This window comes from Orycteropus afer, unplaced genomic scaffold (genome assembly GCF_000298275.1).
Source record: "Orycteropus afer afer isolate SDZICR_OR568_19922 unplaced genomic scaffold, OryAfe1.0 scaffold00030, whole genome shotgun sequence".
NCBI classification, from domain to species: domain Eukaryota; kingdom Metazoa; phylum Chordata; class Mammalia; order Tubulidentata; family Orycteropodidae; genus Orycteropus; species Orycteropus afer.
Window position 1 is genome coordinate 9,901,607 of NW_006921617.1, and position 24,813 is coordinate 9,926,419.

The following is a 24,813-nucleotide window of genomic DNA, read 5'->3' on the forward strand; positions in this document are numbered from 1 at the left end:
CTATGAGTCGGGGCCGACTCAACGGCACATAACAACAACAACAACAATGGGATTGCTGGGTCAAATGGTATTTCTAATTCCAACTTTTTAAGGAATCACCATACTGCTTTTCACAGTGGTTGTATCATTTGACAGTCCCACCAGCAGTGTATGAGAGTCCCAATCTCTCCACATCCTTGCCAGCATTTGTTATTTTCTGTCCTGTTGAACTTTGCCATTAGTGCTGGCGTGAGATGGTAGGGATGATGACTGTTTCCTGTGGCTGTTGTAACAAATTACCACAGTATTAGTGGCTTAAAACAACAGAAATTTATGATCTTACAGTTCTGGAGGTCAGATGTCTGAAATTTGTCTCACTGGGTGAAAATCAAGATGTTAAGAAGGCTTCATTTCCTGCCTTTTCCAGCTTCTAGAGGTGGTCTGCATTCCTTGGCTCATGGCTCCCTTCCATCTTCAATGCAAGAGGTGGTCAAGTCTTTCTTACACCATATTCTTCCGCCTCTTGCTTCCACTTGTAAGCATTCCTGAATCAACTCAATGGTAACTGATTTGTTTTTGGTGACACGGGGCCCACATGGGTAATCTCCCTGTATCTTAAAGTCAGCCCCCTTTCATCTAACATAACATATTTGCAGGTTGAGGGACAGAACACGGACATCTTTGTGTGGGGGGCATTATTCTGCCCACCACAATGGTAATAATACCTGCCTCATAAGGCTGTCTCAAGGATTGAATGAAACAAAGCATATAAACTACTTTAGCACCTGGCACCCATTATCATCTTATGATACTCCTAATTTTATAATTCCTTTTGGCAATTTGGTCCCAGCCACTTTGTAGTCTGCACTTCCTGAGATCTTGTGCTCCTAAAGTCAAGCCCAGTGCTGCTTTCTTTTCCAACTATAAGACTTCCCCAATGTCCTTAAGCTTCCACATCACTAGCCTGGTCTTCCTTGTTAAGATAGAATAGAGCAGTTCCCTCACTGCTCCCCTACCTTCTAGGAGATGAAACAAGCAGCAGGGCCAAGAAAGAGCTCATTACATGCTCTGGCTCTAGTCAGACCTTCAGTTCCAACCTCTCCACCTGCTCTTAGTCTGGCCTAACTAGCATGGCACCCAAACACTCTCAGCTCCATTCTCGTCCATCACACACAGAAGCCTCTCTGCACGTCTCCAATGCCAGCCTCACAGAACTCAATGACTTTGGAGACATGGATAAGGCTTTTTTAAGTGGACTCCATCCTCTCCTAGAACTAGATACTTCTATTGAAGGTGCTCATTCCTACCAACACAGGCCAGCTGGGGTTCCTCTAACACTGTGTCAAGAGGCTGTACTCTACCGATGAACACAGAGCCACCTTCTAAGCAGCTATTCTGATATCACTGGTCATGGGGCCTGCTGGGCCTTTTGTTTTGCCCTAAGTATTATCTTTTATTAAATGTGTTTCTCAGTTTTAATTTATTTTTTTCTTATTATTTCAAAATTGTGTTTAAAACACATGGTCAGGTCAGGCATTAAGTTTCACAACAGGTGCTCGCCACTTGTTTTGGCAGCACTCTCATCCCTGAGGCTGGGAGGCCAAATCCTCCTCAGAACAGGGGCCTCTATCACCACTCCTGGGGACAGAAGAGCCTCAGCGCCAAGGCCTTCCAGAGCAGAACAGCCAGGGGGCCCAGAGGTCACAGAGAGATTTGGGACTTGGCACAAACATTGTGGGGTAAGTAGTGACTAAGACCCCAGGTCTGGTGTGTGTGTGTGTATGTATGAAGGCTCCACACACTCACTTCCACAGTTCCTTTTCAGTCTCTCTTTCTTGGGGACAAGACAAGGCAGATATACCACCTATACACTCAGGCTATTCATTTTTTGGCCCAGAATTTCAATTTCTCCAATGAACCCCTCTAGACTCCTCCATAAACTTCTCCCCTATGTGGGAGGGCAAACTGGAGCCAATAGTCTTGAATACTTGCTGCAGGAATGTACTTCTGTCCTGTTAGTGTGTCGCACAGGCATCTCTGTGCACCGGAAATAGGAATCAGAGATTCCTGGTCATACCACCACCCCTCCCTCTGAGAGGGAACCAGGATCTCCTCTGCTGACTACTGAGAGGGCAGCACTGGCTAATGACTCATCCAAACGTCCCAGGCCATCCTCCATCAAGAGAACTCATTTCTGCTGCACCATGCACAGTGGGGGCAATTCTTCTCTCTAAAGGCTGGGCCACATCCTCCCCTCCCTCAGGCTCCTGACCACAATTTCCTTCTGTCACCTCAGAAATGGCCATCTTCCTTCTGGCTTCCTCCAGGTTCTTTCATCTGCCTAAGAACAGTCCAGCCTGGCCAATAAACCAGAGGGAGGAAGGAAAGTGCCTCCAGCCTTTCATCGTCCCTTTGCACAGGAAAACCAGCTGGCACCTGGGGCACAGACAACTGGCCAGCACCTCAGGCCTGCGGCCTGTAGTTCCCACATAGCTCTCAGATCTCTTTCCTGCCCCAGATTCCAGTTCTCAGATCCGCCGATAAGCTAACAGTCCTTCTTGGCTCCTTCTGAGAACTCTTCAGCAAAACGGCAAGTGACCACATGCCTACCTGACTGTTTATGTTGCTTTTGGGTCCAGGGTGTGCCCGGGAAGGCAGCTTTGCAATGTACTTGGGTAATCCCTTTAATCCAAATCCTTTAACTATATCCTCTCACTACCCAACCATGCCAGGTAATAATGTGACTGTGTTTTCTGACTTTTGTTAGCACCTAGAAGGATGATGGAATACCAGCAATTTGGCCCATTCCTTTGGCTTAGTCATTTATTTTATTTAGGAATTAAAGGCTTTCTATGTTTATTTTATGGTTGATGAGATTACAGACAAAATCATAAATGGAAATAAATGATGAACAGTTAGACTGAAAATGGCATACGTAAGGCTGGGATTCAGTAAGAGCCTCAAATGGAAATAAAAAAACTGTGGTTAAATGACTAAAGCACAATCATTCTAAGGGACAGACAGTGAGAGTAAAGGTGAGAGAGAGATTCAGGACCTTCTATTTAGCTGATGAAAGTTATATAATTTTAACTGAATGCTCTGTACTTAAAATATGCATATACAGTGACTGCAGAACTCTGGTGGTGTAGTGGTTAAGGCATTTGGCTGTTAACCAAAAGGTCTGTAGTTCAAACGCACCAGCTACTCCATGGAAGAAAGATGAGGCAGAAACCCAATGGGGGTCGCTATGAGTCAGAATCCACTCGATGGCACTGAGTTTGGTTTGGTTTGTATAACAATTATTTGAAGAAAGGTCAGTTTGGCTATTCTAGAATCATTGTAATCGCTAATAGATTAGGTTCCTTACCCATAGCAGGGTTTTTGTCTTTTTTTTTTTTTAAATGATACGAACTTCAAGAAGCCAAACCTTTAAAAACTATAACTATTAATGTTATACATGTGGTTGAGTGTCTTTTGCACCATCAAATTGCAGTAATTGTGGGCCTTAATCATTCCATGAGTCTAACTAAAAGACTTGTTAGCCATTTTCATTTTGCATGGATTAGAGAGCATTAGTGGGGACCAGATGGCCTTCTGTGAATCAGAAGATCAAACAAAATGGTCTTTGTAGCAGCCCTCCTTTCCAAGGCGGCATCTCTGACTCACCAGTTCAAGTGAAACCACAACCCAGATCACAGGCTTGTACAGAGGGGCTCCTCGAAAGGGTCACAGGGCTGCAGAATTTGGGAGCATCAGAGGATCCAAAGTTGCCAGAGCTCTGCCCCTGATGCCACCAGACTGAGATGAATGGACTCTGCCATTCAATCTGAGCACGTGGGCAACAATGATTCTGATATTTGTTGTCAAGAGAGTGTTAATATAATATATAACTGTATATTATAACTGTATAATAACCGTATAATATAACCATAATATAAATTTCAACCATAATCATTTTCATTTAATAGCTTTCTCCAACAGCAACTTAGGTTCTGAAGAAGTACGTCGTAGTCCCTATGTCAGCGGGCCCAGGAATCAGTGCAGAGGAAGAATGTGGTAGCAAACCTGTGATTCTACTCTCCTGGACAGTCATCAAAGTCAGCACCAAAACCAAGTTCAGGCACAAGTCTGGAGGGGCAGTTATATACCAGGGCATACCAAGCCACTGCTGTTGAGTCAATTCTGGTTCACTGTTACCCTACAGAATAGAAAAGAACTTCCCCACAAGGTTTCTAATGCTACAAATCTTTATGGAAGCAGATTGCCACATCATTCTTCCACAGAGAGGCTGGGGGGTTTGAACTGCCTACCTTTCAGTTAGTATTTGAGCACTTAACCACTGCGCCACTGGTACTCCTTACCAGAGCAGAAAAAATAAAAACAACAAAGCAAAAAAAGGGGGTGGAAGAAACAAACAGACAAACAAAAAGCCCTGTTTTCCTGGTTCAAGTTTTTAAATCTGAGAACTTTAAAAAGTTCAGTCTGTTGTGGATCTGAAAGTCTCACTAACACCTGAGTTGCTATCAAGGAGTATTACTTTCTATGGACTCCTTTTGGGACTTTATGTGGACTTCCTGTTGGGATAGGGTAGAAATATTTTGTTTGGGGAGGTTACTCGAGATTCTATTCGTATTAAAAGCATGGATTTTCCATGAGGTAGTTCTACTCTGTCACATGGGGTCGCTATGAGTCAAAAATGGACTGGACAGAGCCTAACAACAACAGGGAATTAGCACAATGCTGCCTAGTTAGCCTATCTGATAACACCAAGTTTTTCAAAAATTCCTAGTAAATATTTTTGGTAAGAAGTTAATAAGCATTCTTTGGGGGAGAGGGGATTCCATGATCTAATAACTTGGGGAAATGCTAGGTTAAACAAAATAAAATATCTGTTTTTTTAAAAAATAAACTGTGGGTTTAAATAGTACACTTAGGGGACCACTGAGTTTATGTTAACAGTGGAGGAATAATTTGAAAAAGGAGATTGAGAATGGTTGTACAACTTGAAGGTAATCAATGTCACTGAATTGTAGAAACTGTTGAATTTATGTGTGTTTTGCTATGCATATTTTTAACAACAACAAATAAATTATTTAAAAATAAAGTGTGGGTTTAACTCTGTTGAGGCCTAGCAATTAAAATGGCAGCCCCCCCCCCTCCTCCCTTCCCTGTGCCAGTCCACCCGCCTCCTCAGCAGGAAAGCTGGCAGGGCCACTTCTGTTTGTGTAGTACCTGCCATTCCTGGTATCGTGTTGCCTCATGTTCTTGATAAAATGAATCTTCTTAAAGTTCTTTGGTCTGGGAGAACCTGAGAGAGTTCGACATCTGAAAAACAGAGCCAGTTAAAAAAACAGTTAGTTGCCTGCTGGACAGCTGAGACATCTCCACACAAAGGCAGGAAGGAAAGACCAGACAAATGGTTCGAGTCACCCTAAGGCAGGCAGGAGTCAGCATGAATAAGACAATACGGTGGAGAGTGAGGAAAGTTTAAAAAAAAAAAAAAAAGCCTGATGACAGACAACTTCCTTGATAATACTGAGATATTTTATATGGGTCTTAAGAAGCCAGCTAATGAAAACTATTGTCCCCAGTTACAATAACATAACCTGCACAGATTCCAAATATGTCTTTCTTTATTGTTATCTTAAAAAGAACCATCCTGGGTCAACAAAGACAAGTTGAACTGAAAACTGTAAATTTAAAGGATTTAGGGAGAAAAAAGAGAAATACACACACACACACACACACACACACACGAAAGTTTAATTTAAAAACAACCCTGAGTCATTTTTCTTCAGTAGCAAGATTTTGGCTTGAATTACCTGGACAGTTGCCTCGGCTCTTGGCATGAGTATGCCTGGATAGTCACGGTTTTAATGTGAATGAGAATTGGAGACCTGGGCAGTTTCAAAGATAAATTTTAAATAAGTATTTGTTGAATTAAGTGACTTGGATCCAAACTATTCTTTTTTTCTTTCTTTCCTGGAATATACATTCCCTCGCACCACAGGACTGAGACACCAGACCACAGGCCAAAGAGATCTTACTTGTGTACATTACTTTTAAAAGTTACCTGGTAAATTCTAAGCTACAAAACTTACAAAATATCCTAAAAATACAAAATATCCTAAAAAAGAGCTGAAGTCTGGTCTTTTGAGGCAGGGAGCTGCGCCTTTTCTATCCTAGTTTTGTGCTACCTAAACTTTTTTAGTTAAACCTTTCTGACCATGGGTCCCCAGAGCTGGCTCCTGCCCTCCACTGTGGGTACCTATGCTGATGCTTCAGAAAGTGAGTCCCTGAGGCACTGCCTGGCATCCCAAAGCTGACACTGCGGTTTAGGCTGGGACATCACCCATGTCACTCTGAGCATCAAGGCAAGGCCAGTTCCAAACTTACAGGCTTCAGCTAAATGAGTAACACCACAGCTCAACAAGGAGGCACAGGGAAGAGGAAGCGGGGTGTGGATCATGTTTGGGGACAGGATTAGGGAACAGGCACAGCAACTCCAATCTCAACTTGCCCCCGCGGCTCATTTTAGGGAGGTTAAGCCCAGTACATCCTCCAGCCCCACCCCTAATGGTGCTGCTATCTGTGACCTTTATAAAACATAAAGAGGCCCCAGACACTTCCTGAGGCAGGACCGGGGAGGGTGCAGAGAAGCCTCTCTCCTACTCAGCACTCTCTGTCACCCCCCTCACTTCCCACCAGGATCAGCTCAATCACCCCACCCCACGCCTGCAGTCCCACCAGCAGGGGATTGACCTTCATAGTAAGAGTCCCCCAAAGTGAAGCCACTGGGCTGACAAACCCTCAAAGCCTCTCTGGGATCTCAGAAGAGGATTTTCCCACATTTTCTGAGGAACACATGAAAAGCTGCTGGTGTTTCCAACCATTTCTGAGGAAGACTCCATCTCCAGAGGCCCTCACTGCCACCTCTCACCACAGGCCCTACTGCACACATACTACCTCATCACTGTTAACTATGGCTGCAAAACCAATGACTGTTTCAGGTTTGGCAGCAGTGTAAGGGCAACGCTTCTCATTCCAGTTCCTTCTGTTTCCAAGTTACAGTCTTGCTTTCCCTTGAGAGCAGGGCAAGCACGGGCCTCTGCACAGGGGATACTGCAAACATCATACCACCACGTGTAAACTTAATTCCATTTATTATCATGAAAACCTTATTCCAGTCCCTGCTGGTGTTCCCCTTGAAGGACAGACCATGAAGCAGAAAGGCTATCCATGAACAGTGCTTACAAATGATGACCCCACAATAATGTCACTTAGTTTTCTAAGTGGGATTAGTAGGAAGGAGGGAATCAACATGCACTCAACACCTTCTGTGTACCAAACCAAAAAACCAAACCTACTGCCATCGACTTGATTCTGACTCATAGTGACCCCCATAGGGTTTTCAAGGCTGTAAATCTTTACAGAAGGAGACTGTCTCATCTTTCTCCTACAGAGCAGCTGGTGGATTAGAACCATGGACCTTTTGGTTAGCAGTTGAATGCTTTAACCACTACACCACCAGAGCTCCTTTTCCATGTACTAGGCATTTTATATCCATGTTATCTTATCTAACCCTCATAAAAATCCTGTAAGGTAAACATTAATATCCTACTATACACAAATGGGGCTCAGAGAGGTTAGGTAACTTCCTTAAGATCACAGTACTAGTAAGTAGTGGGATGTCCTACACCCAAGCCTATCTGTGTTTCGAGGTGCCTGGGATGTGCTCAGCTCTGTCGTGCCCAGGTCTGAGGGCCCCTGTTCTGGGGCAGCCTCCCCACCTCCCACCCCTCCTCTCTCAGTCCTGCTCTCCTGGCTACTGCCTGGGAGCTCTCAGGCCACAAGTATATCTTCCCTCCTCCTAGCCCCACTGCCCAGGGCACCTAAGAGCTCCCAGCAGTGCAGGAGGTGATGGCTCTGATAGCATTCAACAGGCAAGAATAGGGGTTTGCAAGCCAGGATGATGGCTCAGGCGGCCACGAAAGAGGGAGCAGCCGGGCTGGGCTTGCAGGCGGTGTGAGGCTTGGGAAGGGAGAGGAAGGTGTTGTGGTCTCCTTGTGGCAGGGTTGGACCCACCTGCAAGAAATCAGTGAGTGTTATACCTGGCCCTTTCCTGCACATGTAGTTCTGGTGGCTGTGGCAGCCTGCACACCCTGAGGCTCAGGGCAGTATGTGTGTGTGGGGGTGCAACCACACCCTCACACACCCCTCAGGGCTGGCATTAATTAGGAGCCCTTTTCCAGAGACAGCTAATCTTTTTTTTTGTGTGTGTCCCCCATAAGAAATATTACCTTAAAATGTAATTTAAGATGGAAAAATAACACTGAAGTGAATGAATTTAGGTCAAAACAACTATGTTATCAAACATTTGAGGCTTTCATCAGGAAAAGAGATACGGAGTGGGTAAAGGACCACTCCGGTCATCTGTCCACCTCCTCAGAGCAGTGCTACAGTAACCGTGAGATGTGTGCGACTTGGTGGCAACTTTAGCAGAAACCATGCTCCTCCCGGCCTCCATTCCAGACTCACTACCCTCCTGACCTATGACTGTTATCATCATTTTAGATCACTCCCTGCCACTGTTATGAGGCTTAAAGGTGACAATATATGTTAAGAGCTTCATAAATTGTCAAGTGATGTTCAGACACAAATAACTCACATTTATACGTACGTGCATATACACACAAGTATGCATACACAAATTTTAAGTGTTGCTGTTATTATCAGACCATTAGCTACACAAAGAGTTCATATTTTGTTCTGACTCCTTAAAGTACAGCTCTTATTGTTGTTTTTAACTGCCACTGAAGTCTCCCCCACCCCTGAAACATGGAGACTCCATGCACAACGGCATGAAATGCTGCTTGATCCTGCGCCATCCCCAGACTGGATGCGGATCAGATCAGTGCGATCCGTAAGGTTTTCAGTGGCTGATTTTCAGATTACCAGGCCTTTCTTCCTAGTCCACCTTAGTCTAGAAGCTCCACTAAAACCTGTTCAGCATCCAGCAACATGAAAGCCTCCCTGACGTGGCTGCACATTAAGTCCACTGGCTGACAACCGAACCTAGGTCTTTTGCATAGAAGGTGAGGATTCTACCAGTGAACCACTAGTGCCTCAAGCAGCCCTTATTAAACAAGCAAACAAAATCTCTTTGCAATCAAGTCAATTCTAAGTCATACTGACTGTATAGGACAGAGTAGAACTGCCACAGGGTTTCCAAGACTGTCATCTTTATAGGTGAAAGGTGAAAGGATACAACCCTGACGTATACCCTTCCTGATTTTAAACCACACAGTATCCTCTTGTTCATACTTATTCAATCTGTACAATGAGCAAATAATCCAATAAGCTAGATATATGAAGAACGCAGCATCTGGATTGGAGGAAGAATCATCAACAACCTGTGATATGCAGATGACACAACCCTGCTTGCTGAAAATGAAGACGACTTGAAGCACTTACTGATGACTACAGTCTTCAGTATGGATTACACCTCAACATAAAGAAAGCAAAAATCCTTACAACTTGACCGGTAAGCAATATCATGATAAATGGGAAGACAGAATTTTTCAGAGATTTCATCTTACTTGGACCCATAATCAACATCCAAGGAAGCAGCAAAGAAATCCAACATCATACTGCACTGCAAAGCTTCTGCAAAACATCTCTTTAAAGTTTAAGAAGCAAAGATGTCACTTTGAAGACTAAGGTGCACCTAACCCAAGCCATAGTAATTTTCAATCACCTCACATGCATGTGAAAGCTGGATAGTGAATAAGGCAGAACGAAGAAAAGGTGACGCTTTTGAATCATGGTGCTGGCGAAGAATACTGACAATCATGGATTGCCAGGAGAGTGAACAAATCTGTCCTGGAGGAAGTGTAGCCATGATGCTCCTTGGAAGTAAAGATAACCAGACTGTGTCTCACCTATTTGGTCATGTGGTCAGAAGAGACCAGTCCCTGGAGAAGGACGTCATGCTTGGTAAAGTAGAGGGCCATCGGAAAAGAGGAAGAGCCTCAACAGGATGGATTGACATCAGGGCTGCAACGATGCGCTCAAGTATAGCAAGGACTGGGAGGATGGCGCGTGACCGGGCAGTGCTTCATTCTGTTGTATGTAAGAGGTTGCTACGAGTCAGAGCTGACTCAATGGTACGTAACAACAACAATGAATCTCTGCAGGAGGACACTGCCACATCCTTCTTCTGGGGAACAGCTGGTGGATTTGAACTGCTGACTTTCTGGTTAACAGCCACACACTTGACCTCTATACCACCAGGGCTACAACCCTTATGGGAGTTCCTAAATTCTTGATTTTAATGAGAATTCTTTTAAAGACTTGTAAAGTCCTGTTAGAGGACATTTAGTAGATGCTTCCTGTAGACTTCAGCTTGGGTTGCAATCGGGGACCCAAACCAAAAAACAAACCCACTGCCATCAAGTTGATTCCGACTCATAGCGACCCCCACTGGGCTTCCAAGGTGGTAAATCTTTACGGAAGTAGACTGTCCCGTCTTCCTTCTGTGGAGTGGCTGGTAGGTTTGGACTACCAACCTTCTGATTAGCAGTCAAATTCCTTAGGCACTGTACCACCAGAGCTCAGGGACAGTATCCAACAGTTCCCATATCTATTCCAAACTTCCAAACAAACATTTGGTCTGGTCTGGACTCAAGGGGTGAGAGCTTTGCTCTTCCTTCATGGGGCAGCTCTCTAAAAGCAAGCTCAGGTCTCTGGACTGCCTCTGCTCTATCTCTAGAAGGAATGCTTGTGTCTGTGGGCTATCCCGGGTTCCCAGCTGTTATTCTCTGTCACTCACAGCAGAAGGTTCTACAAACACAAGGCAGTTGGAGAGAGAAAAATCTCTGAGAGTGTAAAAATACGTCTGCGTGTTTCCTGGACAGGACTCAGGATTCAGGAGTCTCTTCAGTCTCTCACTCCCACCTCCTCCCAAACAACGAGATTCCTGAGTCTGTCTGAGGGCTGTGTGTCAAGAGCCAGGCTGCTACCTTAGCAAACTTGGCACCTTCTCTCCAGCAAGTGGAAGCTGGTACTGATCCCAGCACAGAGGAAGGATGAAGAACCCCAAACTCTTTCAGTCTGTAGCATAGTGGCTAAGACACTTGCCTGCTAACCAGATGGCTGGCGGTTCAAACCCACCAGCCACTCCTCGGAAGGAAGGTTGGGCAATCCTACTTCCGTAGTGATACTGCCTCGGAAACCCAAGGAGGGGTCGCTATGAGTCGGGGCCGACTCGACGGCACATAACAACAACAACAACAACATGCCTTCAGCAAGAGCTGCTGCTGCCGCCCCCTGCTCTGAGTGCCGAATGCTTGTGTCTCCAGCTGCAACTAGAAGTCAGCTGAAAGGCCACAGGTGGCTGTCCGTGCCAGTGGGGGAAGGAGGCCGCACTGTAATCACTTTAACAGCTGCTGCCGCCAGCACCCATTAACTCAGACAGTCTGGAAAACTTGGGGCAGGTGGTGACAGCTATCAACTTTGCCACAGACAAACTGAGGTTTTTGTGGATGCCTATTCAAGACATCCTAGGTCCTTATATCCAGACAAGTGAAAAACTCCTGTCAGTGTAAATGCTCAATTATTCAATTTCTGGGTGGATATAGGAAAAACCACAATATGCAAGAAAGTAAGACTTTAAAAAGGAATCTTAACAAACATTATTTCCTTATCAATCCTCAATTCTAACTGCATTCTAGATGCTACTAATCTAGCCCTTCATTCAGCAAGCTGTTTGTTGTTTCGTGTTGTATAAGCATTGAACTAAATCACCAGGGAATCTAAGAAATGCTTTAAGAACATTGTGGTGTTAGCAACAATTGCCAAGGAAACTGGAGTACGGAGTGCTTAGGTTATGGCAGGGTAAGCAAAGAACAAATTAATTTCAAAGCTGCCTCCATTAATGTCTAAATATGCACTTAAAAACATACATTTTTAAGTAAACAAAATTAAATTAGGATAGAATCAAATTAAAACCTAATTTAATGGAAGATTAGCTGTTCCTTGTTAGCACTGATTACCAACAAAAACCAAACCCACTGCCTTTGAGTTGATTCAGCATTGATCACAGGATACACTTAATTATGCAAAAGATTTTTAATAGATGCCTTGGAGCCATTTGTTCAATGTGCTAAGTTTAAAAGCAAGTTTGGCTAATAGCCTTCTACCTCCACAGTTCCCAAAACACTTCAGTGTCATTGCTGGTGCATTCAATTTGCAGACTCATGGAGCTGGAAAGGACCCCAGAGATCAGACAATTTGGCCCTCCCATTTTATAGATGGAAAAACCAAGGCCCCAAGAGAGGCTAAGTGAACGTTCTAAGGCCACGTAACTATTTAGTAAAAGAGTCAGGCCAAAGATTGATTCCCAAACTAATCTCCTTCCCTCCACACCATGCTATTTTAATTTCCTAAGAACAAGTATGTTTCTAAGTAAATATTAGGGCATTTTTTAAAATTCAAAAAAACCTATTTAGGGAAATAAAGACTTCTAAAACTGCTCCAAGTCCCTTGATTTCTGACTTCCCTTTTAATACTGTATTTAAAGAAGATTTGTTTTTAATGAAGTGTATTATCCCACTGTATCAACTTGGATGAACTCATCATTAAGATGATACACTGCTTTCTTCTTCCACTCACTTGTACTATCGCAGAGTTGAGAAGCAGAAGGGTAGAGCACCAGTCTAGGCCAATTCTGAGATGGAGGGGACATACATGGGTGATGGGGCACTGACCAAGAACACAGCACCCACGTTCTGCCTGGGCTTCTCCTTAACTGCTTCAAAACACAACACCCTCGTTCTGAGATGCAACAGCCCTGTTGTGGAATCCCTGAGGCAGGAATAACATTTTTCATCCTGAACCCTGAACCACCTGGTTTCCTTCTGCTCATTGTTACTGTACTGCTCAAATGACTGGCTTTTAGCAGCCTCTTCAAACAGCAGGGGCTTGTGAGATTTATTGATTGATTTTCCTTTTAGTGGCAGGGATGAGGGAGTGAATTAGTCATAACACAGACTTTACCAGCTCTAATAACAAAGTCATACAGGTGCCAGCTGAGGAGTTTTCGCTTCCATGCTAACTAGTTACTTTGGACCCAAGCCAGTTTCCTAATTTGACTTTCAACGTAGCTTTTTGCATGACTCTGTCTAACTGAATGGCAGAGCAGGGAGAAAGATTTCTCCCAACATTGAACAGTGACTAATAGAACATTTGTACCGAAGCCATGCACCTAACGTAGGTACGTGCCATCCATCCCAAGATGGTCCCAGGGGATGTATGTTGTCGTTGCTGTTGCTATCTGATGTTGAGGTGGCCTCTAACTCATGGTGACCCATGCACAACAGAATGATACCCTGCTGGGTCCTGCATCATCCCCCTGACCAGGTGAGGCTTGGACCACAGTGGTCACAGGGTTTGAACTGGCTGATTTTCAGAAGTGGCTCATCAGGCCTTTCTTCTCAGCCTTTATTAGTCTAGGGCTGCACTGAAACCTGCGCAGCATCAGAGAAACATACAAGCCTCCTTTGGCAGATGAGTGGTGGCTGGGCACGAAGTGCCTTGGCCAGGATTCGAACCTAAGTCTCCTGCATGGAAGACGGGGATTCTAGCACTGAATCCCTACAGCCCTGTTTAGAAGATAATGTATGTTTTAAAAAATATGTAACACTTCAACAATGGACATTAGCTGTTTGGCACGATCTTTCTCTCTGGAAAAATGTCAGTGATGAGACTCAGTGTCCTGCCTCCCGTCCCTGCTCCCAGATCTGTTCTCACTCTGCTCTCCACTTCTACTGGAGCAACACCTGTAATCTAGGATTAAGCCCCAATCACCATTCCATCGCTGGATAAACTCTGCCCTCCACATCAGCACCTCCCAGGCTCAAAGGAGAAGCCACACCAGGGTCCTGCCGGCAGCCAAAGCACGTGGGCTGCAGAAGCGCTGATGCAAGTGAACTGGGTGCACAAAAACTCTGCAGGGCCCTCCACTCCAGCTGTCTGCCTGCACACCCGAGAAAGCCACAGCAGCCCTTCCTCGGCCCCCTCTCCAGCAGGAAGCACCCCCCGTCCCCAACACTGCCTACTAGTCCAGGGCTGCCATGAAGATTCAAGGAGATCAAGTATATGAGCATTTTTCTCCACTCAAGAAGGGCCTGGCTGGCTGGCACTGCAGATGAGGGGCAGGGTGGAGAGGCCCAAAGTAGAAGAGGAACATCTGCTGGTGGGGGCGAGGGTGGGTGCACAGGACTCGGCGGACAGCTCAGTACTTGCTGTCGCCAGAAAGATGCCCAGCCAGCACTTTCCTATCCTGAGGGAGAAGTGACGCACCCTCAGGCCCAAGGGCGTGTTCACAACTATTCAAGTTTCCTCAGCAGCTAGCTGTGAAGTGATGTCATAGCCTTCTCGTAAGCACTGGTGTCCCTGCTGTGGAAAATGAAGTCCAGGACAGGAAACTACAGTGCGTTTCTGGGGAGAAACCTGAGAAAATGAGTGGAATGAGTGGCTCTTCTTCCATTAAGCGGCAGCTTTCAAAACAAGAAAGCACAAATAGGAAGCCACCAAGGGGAAAAGAACTGAAATAAACACACACGTTGGGCTTGGCAATCTACTTTTGAAAATCAGTGGATGAAAACTTTGACTCACCATGGTCTGATTAATAACCAACCATAGGGATGGCATAAGGAGCTCTGGTGGTGTACTGGATAAGGCATTTGGCTGCTAACTAAAAGGTCAGCAGTTCAAATCCACCAGCTGCTGTGTGGAAGGAAATGGGGCAATCTACCTCCATAAATATTTATAGCCTCGGAAACCCAATGGGGGTCACCATGAGTTGAAATCGATTTGATGGCAGTGAGTTTTTTTTTTTTTTGGGGGGGGGGGGAGGGAATGGCATAGGACCGGGAAGTGTTTCATTTCATTGTGCATGGGGTGGCCATGAGATGGGGTCTGACTTGATGGTAGCTAACAACAGCAGCAAATAATTGAGACTGAATGGTCTTCTATTATTCCTAATGGTCCTCAGAGTTGGGGTTCTGAACTAAGAGTATGTTCCCTAATCCCTGGGGATCAGACTATCATTTTTAATTTAACTCTGTACATCAAGAACTTAAGAAAAAAAAAAAAAAAGAATTTTGCTACCACTGTGTACTATAAATGGTTTACACATACTTAAGTGAAATACTGAAATATTACCTCCGTAGAGGGGCATTCTCTTCAATATCTTCTAGTGTCTCCAAGGAAGATCTCTGGGAGATAAGGCGACGTCTATAGAGAAAGGAAAAAAAGTAGGAGTTAGAAGTAAATTTAAAAATTCTCACCCATTTCTGAAAATCTAAAGCTGTTCTAGAAAGTAAAGGCCATTAAAGCAAATGAGCAGACAGAAGCTGTCTTTAAGAGGATACCATGTTCCCACTGCACAGTTACCACCAGGGTGAAACCTAAGCCTCTCCCCAGGTGATTAAGGGAGTTACTGGCCCTTTTTATGCTGCAATCTCCTCAGAAGACAAAAAAAGTCAAGGTGTCTCTTATAAATTGTGTATGCAGTATAACTTGGGCACTGGGTATAGTTTCCTTAAATCATTGGACAACACTGAACATGAACATGGTTTTAAAATACAGTATTTCTTTAACAGTTTACCTGATTCAGATTTATATTTAAATACTATAAATCTGAATCAGGTAAACTGTTAAAGAAATATTGTATTTTAAAACCATGTTCATTAAAGTCCTCAAAATCACTAGGAGACAATAAAAAATAAAGTTATATGATATCCCCCACGATCAATACACAACCTTGTTTTATGTGTTTCTATTCAAACACATCTTATTTAGAGTATGTTGTGCATTTATTAAGACTGAATTCACAGCCAACAGCATTCTAACTCATGCCTGAATGAAGCTTATCTAGCACACGTGTTTTCTCCATGGGCCACAACACAGCATTCTTGTGCTTAGTACATTAGACAATACTTCAGCACTACAATGGGGGCCATTTTAAATTGTGAAATCAATTAAAAAAAAAAAAGGCACAAAAATGTGGCACTAAATAGGCTGCAGAAGGGACACTTGTTTACAGTAAAAGGGCTGAAACAAGAAGGCAGACACCTGGTTTGACATCAGCTGGGAATGTGCCCATTGAGCAACTCAAAGTATTCATATATCCATGAATGACCAAGAAAGCGCCACCCTTCATATTGATTTGGGGTTACAAATACATTTCATCAAGTAGGTGAATTCATAAGTACAAGATCTGTGAATAACAGAGATTGGCCATATAAAGCTGAATCAGGCTTGACTCTTGTCCTTAAGGAACCCATACTCATATGGGAACCCATGGACCATAGCCAAGGAACTCTACAAACAATCACTGAGCATCTCCGTTGTTGGGGGCTGCCCTACAGTGAGTGTAGCCCACTTCCACTGAAAAGGCCCAGAAAATCTCATGGTGAAAACAGGAAGTCCCCCAACAGACTTTCCAACATTCCAACCAGAAAAACAGGTCACCCTAGAAAAACAGTTCTGTTAACAAAAGCAACCATTTGACAATTTTCATGTCAAAAAGCTGCTATTGCCATGGAAAAGAGAGCTGCTTATTTGGAAACTAACCAAATTAGAATATGTTTTTCTATAAATTGATAAGGATTTGTTTTTAAACAGCCAGTACATGTAACATTCTCCCCCATGAGTCGAACAGGTGCAGATTAACACACACAGGCATTTAAGGTCAGGATTCCTTAAAGGAAAAAAATCCAAAACTCAAATGCCTATCTGTTTGTTAAAATTCAATGGAGTCCATGAATGAAACCAAGCAGGATATTCTTTAAGAAGGAAATCCAGAGCTTGGAAGGACTACTACCCCTCATCATAAAAAAAAAAAAAAAAAAATACACCTATCATTGGCACTATGAAGAGAAGAGGTCATGACTGCCTGCCTGCCTGCCTGCCTTCTCTCCTTCATTCCTTCCAATTCGATACACAACCTTGTTTTACATACGCTTGTATGCATCTGTGTCCCCTGTCACCTTGTTTGATTCTTCCCAGGTATGTAGTAATCTCCTCCCCTTGCCTTTGCTCCTTAGAAAGCCTGCAACAGAAAAGAAGGCAAAGGGCTGGAGGCCAACCTTAACAAACCACTTTTCACCCTGCAGGTGGCCTCATACACTAAGCCCATTCCTGTGCAAACTCCTTATCATGGGGCAAAGTTAACAAGCAGAGGTCTCTGCATATTTTAATAACTGACAAAGACCACATAATTTGGGACCAAAATAGCAAGCCACCTTATCACCCACAAGGAGCTCTGGGGGCATAGTGCCTAAGGCATCTGACTACTAACCAGAAGGCTGGTGGTTCAAACCCACCAGTCACTCCACGGAAGGAAGATGAGCAATCTACTTCTGTAACTATTTACTGCCTTGGAAACCCAATGGGAGTCGCTATGAGTTGGAATTGACTAGTAGCAGTGGGTTTAGTTTATTACCCATACAGACATTAAGTAAGAGATTGGCAGAGCTCAAAGCAAAAGGATTATGTGCTGGCATCATCAGATGGATGTGTCTGTGTTTAGTTCCCAGACAGAATGTATACTTGGGATCCCCATCTTGTCTCACAATCACTACCTGGGCCTGTCCACACTGGACCAGGAATCACAGACTCATTTCAGAACAGTATCCCTTGAGTGCTTAACTCCGCCCAAGCAAGGAAGTCATAATCCATGACAATGAGATTGTGTATCTGGATATAACTACTTGGTCCAAGTAATCCACTTATCATTAAGGACCAATGATCCATTGGCAGTGCAAGTCATTGTACAAGCTTGGGACCCAGGCTGGATCCCAGCGGTACAGTTATAATAAATCCACTTACAGGGAAAGCTTAAGGAAAGGAAAACCACACACAAGAAAAACATGACCGGGTTGACAGAGACAGGAAGAGTCAGGACCCAAAGCCAGGATTTCTAAACTTTCTTTTAGGCACAGAAGTGTCACTGGCCCTATTTTCAGGGCAGGACAGTGACCACTTATCCAGACTAACTGGCTGGGGGTGGGTGAGTGGGTGGAGCAGGCCAATAACCTGACCGTCCAGAAAGGCAGCAACTCTGAGAACCCAAAGACAGAGAGGGGCGAGGGAGCTGTGGTCAGAGCATCATCTTCGGCTCTCTTGGAAGAAGGCCCATTTCTTCTTAGAATGGTAAGCAAGTGCCATGGTGGGAAGGCAGATCTGGCAGGGAGAGTGGGACAAATGACAGGAAAGGCTTGGGAACACTCCACCAACATCCACTTCCAGTGCTCACTGGTATCTGCTGATCACTGAAGTTGGACAGGGTTATCATGGGGTCCAGATAGACAAGACAGTCAAGGCCAATCCCCTGATGGAATCACTGGGGGTACCAGCTCAGCCCGAGGCCAGTGTGAGGCAGAGGGCACTGCAGGGGAAGCTTGGTCCAGGAGTTAGGGCTAGCACGGGACATGGAAGCTGACCCCTCACCTCAGCTGGCTTCCTTGGTGTAAAGGAGGATGTTAGGTTAGATCAGGGGCTCTTAACCTGGTTGTACACTGGAATCCCCAGGGTGTGTTGAAAGTCACTATGGCCTGGGCTCTACTTCCAGGATTCTGATATGAAGGTCTAGGGATGACAGGCAAGGGGATTTGTCAAAGCCCCCAGGTGATCCTAAGGTACAGGAAGGTTGAGTACCACTGAATCAATCATCTCCAAGGTCCCGTCCAGACCAAGATCGGTGAGGATCTACCCCTACCATTCCAATCACTCACTTTACCATCCTGCATCAGCCAAGTAGGGATGGTGATGAATGATGATCATAACTAACCCTCAAATAATAAGTTGTCTCCTTTATCCTTGCATGAGAATCTTACATGGTTCAACTAGCAAAAGGAAAGGTGACTATTTAACCGGAAGCTTTAAGTTAGGGAAACAGCAAAAGATTTTCAAGTATAAACAGGCAGCCCATGTATATAATATACATATGTTGCATATATGTAGAACCAGAGTGAAGAACTAGTCCTGTTTTCCCTGGGAGCAGAATAGAAGATTTGAGAGCAGGAAGGGAACTTGGTGAACACTTAGTCCGACCATCTATGTGCTCACAAAAGATAACGTAATTTACAACGGAGCTTTGGTGTTTCCCAGGTAGGAAGGCAGGCCACTGGATGGGCCAGTTACCTCTTTGCAGGTGTACAGGATGTCAGGACACCTTGACACCTCACTGGCCAAAGTTATCACATCCCTGCAATTACAGGTGCCTGAAGGTCTGAGGTGATGATTACCACAGACCTGTGCAGACAGGTAGTATGAAAGAAAGAAAAAAAATCCAACCATAAAAAATAGCTTAATATAGTCACAAGATACCCACAAACTTATAATTTATTTGCTTTGTCACTTGTGTCTTTCTCCTACTGACCAAAGTGGACCCACACTAGACAGTCAGCTACTTAAGGGGAGGGACATGCTTTGCGCTTCTGCATACCCCAGTGGACAGGCCATGCTTAGCAAACAGTAGGCACTCACTCAAAGCTAATTAACAAATTCCCTCATCAGGGGGTGGGGATTGCTGGACTTTCCCAGAAATCTCCTGACCTTCCATTCCATGCTTTTCTATAACAATTACTAGGGGACCTTCTATACTCAATATAAGGAGTCCCTGGGCAATACAATGGTTAAGTGTTCAGCTACTAACTGAAATGCTGGTGATTTGAATCCACCCAGGGGTGACTTGAAAGAAAGGCCTGGTTATCTACATCCAAAAAGTCATAGCCACTGAAAACCCTATGGAGCACACACAGTCCTACTCTGATGCACACGGGGCACCATAAGTTGGAATTGATTCAACAGCAACCCATTTGTTTTTTCTCCTCTATTCAAAATAGGAATGTCCAGTCTGGTCAACAGAAGTCCAGAAATCATCCTCAGAAAAAGTTAAGCTTCTGAACCCCTCACATCAAGAAATTGAGACAGGTGGGAGACCCTCATCTAGCAGGAGGTGGGGTGGGGTGGAGACAGACTGTCCCCAAGCACAGCTGAGCATTCCATAAGTATAAGCTGTAACCTACTTAAAATGGGTTTCTTCTTTTGAGCCTACTTAAACATTCATTTTTCCAAATGGATTTTTTTTTTATTTTTTCGATGAGTATAAAAGGTATTTCAACTGTAAAGAATTCAGAAACATAATAGACACTGAAAAAAAGGTCCTGCAAAGCCCAGCACCCAGAGCATACAGCTGCAGGGTTGTGCATACTCTCAGACTCTTTCCTAGTTACATGATCACCTGTAAACAGAAGTATGCACATTTGTCTGGGATCAAAATGTAGTAAGAAAAATAAGGTTTGGCTCCTTAAAAACAAAGGTGGTTGGGAAGAGCACTGCCATGGGAGGAAGCAGGACCCTCCTTCTACTGTTACCAACACTCACAGCACCTAAGCAAGATACAAGAATGGTCTCAGCTAGACACCAGCCAAGAGGGTAGTTGCGGTTCCTCTCCCAGATGAGGAAGCATCCCTGGGGCTGTGTAAACCTACTGTCTCTACAAGTTCTGGTTATGGAGAACTCTTGAGGAAAGCAGTCAGCACAGAGGAGCCAGGCTTTAGTGTCTGCAATACCAGTTAAAGACAATGGGGACTGAGCCCCCTCAGTAAGATCAAAGGCCTCAACCTCACATTCCAGAGCCGGAAGTGCCAGCTACCTTCACCAAGCTTCAGGTGTGGGAGTGGTGGTCTGAGACCCTTCTGAGGGGGCTGAAGGACCACCAGAAGGCAGTGACCCTGAGGGTCACCTCAGACCACAGACTTGCCCAAGTAAAGCTAGTGCTTCAGGGTTTTGGAAACAGAGTTAAGGACAGACCTGTTGCCACGGAGTTGATTCTGACTCCTGGTTACCTCAAGTGTGTGAGTAAAACTGTGCTCCACAGGATTTTCAATGGCTGATTTTTCTGAAGTAGATCACCAAGCCTTTCTTCCAAGGTACCTCTGGGTGGACTCGAGCCTCCAACCTTCTGGTTAGCAGTTAAATGTGTAACAGTTTGCCCCATCCAGGGCCTCTAGACCATGAGCCATCTCTCTTAAGGGGACCTGTGTGTCTTAGCCTCTTTTCTTGACTTAAAGTCAAAAGCTTCACTGGTGCCAAATCAGAAGAAGAAAAGGCTTGGGGTTATCAGCATAGAAAGGAGAACCAGCCTTTTTGGTCTCTAGAAACCTTGACAAAATGGCAACAGATCACATTCTTCTGAGCAGAGCCTCTATCCCCAGCTCATCTATCCACACATCACAGATAGTCTTTTGCTCTGCAAACAGTGTACAGCTCACATAGTAAAACCCAACCCAACCCACTGCCATCAAGTCGATTCTGACTCACAGCGACCCCAGTTGCATTTCCAAGGCAGTAAATCTTTATAGAAGTAGATTGCCCCATCTTCCTTCTGTGGGTTTGAACCACCAACCTTCTGGTTAGCTGCCAAATGCCTGAGGCACTGTGCCACTAAAGGTGGTCCTAAAAAGCTGGGTATAAACTGTAATTTCTAAACTGATTTACTATGAAAGTCTGCTATTTAAAAGAATCCTAAAGTAAAGGACCTATAAGAAATCTAAGAATTATACCTTTAGTTATGTATCTTTTGGAAAAGTGCTGATTTTCAAATACTTTGTTGTTGTTGTTATGTGCTGTCGAGTCGGACCCAACTCATAGCGACCCCTCCTTGGGTTTCCGAGACAGTAGCACCATAGAAGTAGATATACTAGGCTCTCTTAAAACAAAATACACCTCTAACACGCCACTGTTATTCCCTTAGTTTCTCTAACACAGCTTTAATTTGTCGAGGGCCATGGCACCATTAGCTTTCTCTTCATGTTCAACAAATGAGTTATGATAATATCAGGCTAAGCCAAGATCCTACATGCTCCTTTAGAAGTCAAATCAGATTGTGCTCGCTGAAAAAACAAACTATTTTTGCACCAATACATACAGAGGAGGGGCTCTAGTAGTGCAGTGGTTAGGGCATTTGGTTGCTAACCAAAAGGTCAGTGGTTCCAACCCACTAGCAGCTCCATGAGAGAAAGATGGGGCAGTGTGCTTCTGTAAGATTACAGCTTAGAAAACTCTATGGGGCAGTTCTACTCTGTCACGTGGGGTCACTATGAGTTGTAATCGACTAGACAGCAAGTAACAACAACAGCAACAAAGCTGTGTATAGGAGGAGAGGCACTGAGGGAATTAAGTGTGGCCCTTACTTGCTCCCTTGGCAACAGCTGCTGGTTAGACCATGTTAGAAGTTCCAAAGGAGCGTCCCACAGTTCTGACAAAAGAGTGGCACAATGGCCAGCTGGGTCGCTGGCTAGGGGGAGCTGCAGGGCAGACCACCTGGAAGTCTCCATGCCATCCCAAGTTGATGGCACAGAGCAAAGGGTACGCAGCTGCCTTACTTCCTGCAAGGAAGTGCCTAAAACCAGATCCATACCCAGAATATGGAGCCAAGCAATTCAAATGCACAGGGGGTCACTGGTGACTTACTTACAAGCAAAGGGAAATCAGATTATTTTTGAGAAAAAGAGGGATACTTAGATCAAGAAACAGACAAAATGCTACGAAACGGATTTTGAATCTGGAGACATTTTAAAGACTCTGGCTAATGAACCAGGCAAAAATCAAATGAAAATGTTTACACTGAGAGCTGTGAATTGGCTTGTTCAAATAAGATCTGTTTCTATATTTTCACATGCGGGTCAAGAAAGTGACTTTCTAAATGTTTACAGAGAATACAAAGGCACTTGGCGTGTGTGAGTTTACTTCTGTTTCAAGGGTTTTCACCAGACTTGCCAAATCTTGGAAAACCAAGGTGTGAGGTCATTTCAGTAGTGATGGCCATTTGGAAAAGCAGACTTATTACCTGGGTTAATAACTGGCCAAGTACTCATCCCAGAAACCCCCAGTCCATCCTGCCCACTGCTACCCTGCTAATCTTGCAAAAACACCTTTTTTTGCCATGTCAGTCCCCAGTCTGAAAACCCACAATGATTCCCTGTGGGAAAAAGTTCAAACTCCTTCTCTGACAAAGGGAGTGGAAGGTCAGAAGACAGCCACAACCACAGCCCAGCCAGACATCTTGAGGGCACTTGCTCAGGCTTCAGGATATCCCTGGAGTATCATGGGAAGAGAGAGGCTGGGCCCAGGGCCACTGGCTGAAGGTGGTGCTGCTGCTAGTTCTAATTCTTGGCTCGGCCTCATCTTGCAGGGAGGAGCCCCACCCATGTATAGGGAATGGGTTGCATTCTGGTCAAATGTGATCAAACGTGCTGATCAAATGTGCAGAAGCACAGAAACTAGGAGAAGCACATATATTGGTGAAAACAAAAATCAGGATCTATAAAGTTTTTGTGAGGCTGATGGGATCAATGGCATTATCTTTGCTATAATATATGGAAAGGTACACGAGGGGCCAGTCCAGGATAGGATGATGGCGGCAAAGGAGCACTACTGAAGGAAAACTGCTCAAAATAAAAGGGTTGGCTTTTTACCCTGGAGAGGCGTCCTGTCAATCTTAGGTAATAAGTGCAAGGAGTGTGGGGACTGATCCATGTACAGTCTGGGTGAACACCAGAATTCAAGGAACTACATACAGGTGCTCCCTGTGAAACAAGTTCCCTGAGCCAAGTGGGGATTGAGGGACTGGGAGTCTAGCACATGGGCCCAGTCCTTAAGGCTGAGACAACCCAGGTGTGTATGTGGGGATACAGTGTACGTGGGAGAAGGATGCAGGTGAGCCCTGCAGCTCAATGGGGAGCCCAGCTTTTAACTGAGGGGTAGAGGACCTCCCAGAGAGGGGGCAACCAGACTGCATGAGGCTCAAAGGGTAGACATCAGGACAGACTTCCTACACAATCTGCCATAACAGAGCTGAACAGGAGAGAACAGTGTAGGACGACTGCCCTGGTGCAAAGTCCAGCCCCCGAGAAGGAGCCAGGAGACAGGCAGGATCCCAATCAGATGGCTTAGGCCAGTTCTGGGAGGAAACTGACAGAGATGCTGGGCTTGCGATACTCCAAGGGCCACGTGAACTGACTGGCACTGTGTAGAGGTGGGAAAGAACCAACTGCTGCACAAGCATGTATGTACAGGTGCACAAGTGTATCTCTGTGTGTGTGCATAGTGTGTGTATATATACACAGAAACCAGAAGAACCAAGGAGGTACAGGAGGTGCCAGGAACACCTGCAGGGCTCACCTGGAAGAGTGGACACAGAAGCCAGAGTTACTTTCTTGACAGAGGCTGACTGCAACCCATTACTGAGCTGTTTAAAGGCCTGGCACTCCAGCCCCAGGAGCATCCACCTCCACAGCCTGACAGAGCCGCCAGCCTCCACTCATTTCGAGTTGTTCAGCAGTGTGTTTTATCCCAGAGCCCCTTCTCTCTCCACTCAGGATGGGGCTTGTTCTCCAACACTCCAATCTTGGCAATAACCTGAGCATCAGTGAACTGCCCTTCCATTCAAGTCATCAGGAGGACAGACTTGGAGAGGGCAGTGACAGTTCAGTGGTAGAATTCTCGCCTTCCACACAGGAGACCCAGCTCCAATTCTCAGCCAATGCATTTCACCTACAGCCACTAGTCATCTGCTGGTGGCAGCCTGCACGTTGCTGTGATGCTGGACAGGTTTTAGCGGAAGTTCCAGACTCAGATGTACTCGGAAGACAGCCCTGGCTTTCTACTTCTGAAAACCAGCCAATGAAAAGCATATGGATCACGACAGTCTGAACCACAACCAATCTTGAGGCTGGCACAGGACTGGGCAGCATTTTGTTC

At 45.0% G+C, this 24,813-nt stretch overlaps 1 protein-coding gene across 1 annotated transcript in view; it reads right to left on the reverse strand.

Moving 5' to 3' along the window:
- Positions 1 to 24,813, reverse strand: part of CABLES1 (Cdk5 and Abl enzyme substrate 1) — a 139,176-nt gene that overhangs the window by 69,607 nt on the left and 44,756 nt on the right. Inside the window, exons 2-3 of the mRNA XM_007935614.2 lie at positions 15,205 to 15,276; positions 5,212 to 5,304 (exon numbers count right to left, since the gene is read on the reverse strand). Coding sequence (XP_007933805.1) covers positions 5,212 to 5,304; positions 15,205 to 15,276 — 165 coding nt within the window. The remainder of the gene's footprint in view (positions 1 to 5,211; positions 5,305 to 15,204; positions 15,277 to 24,813) is intronic.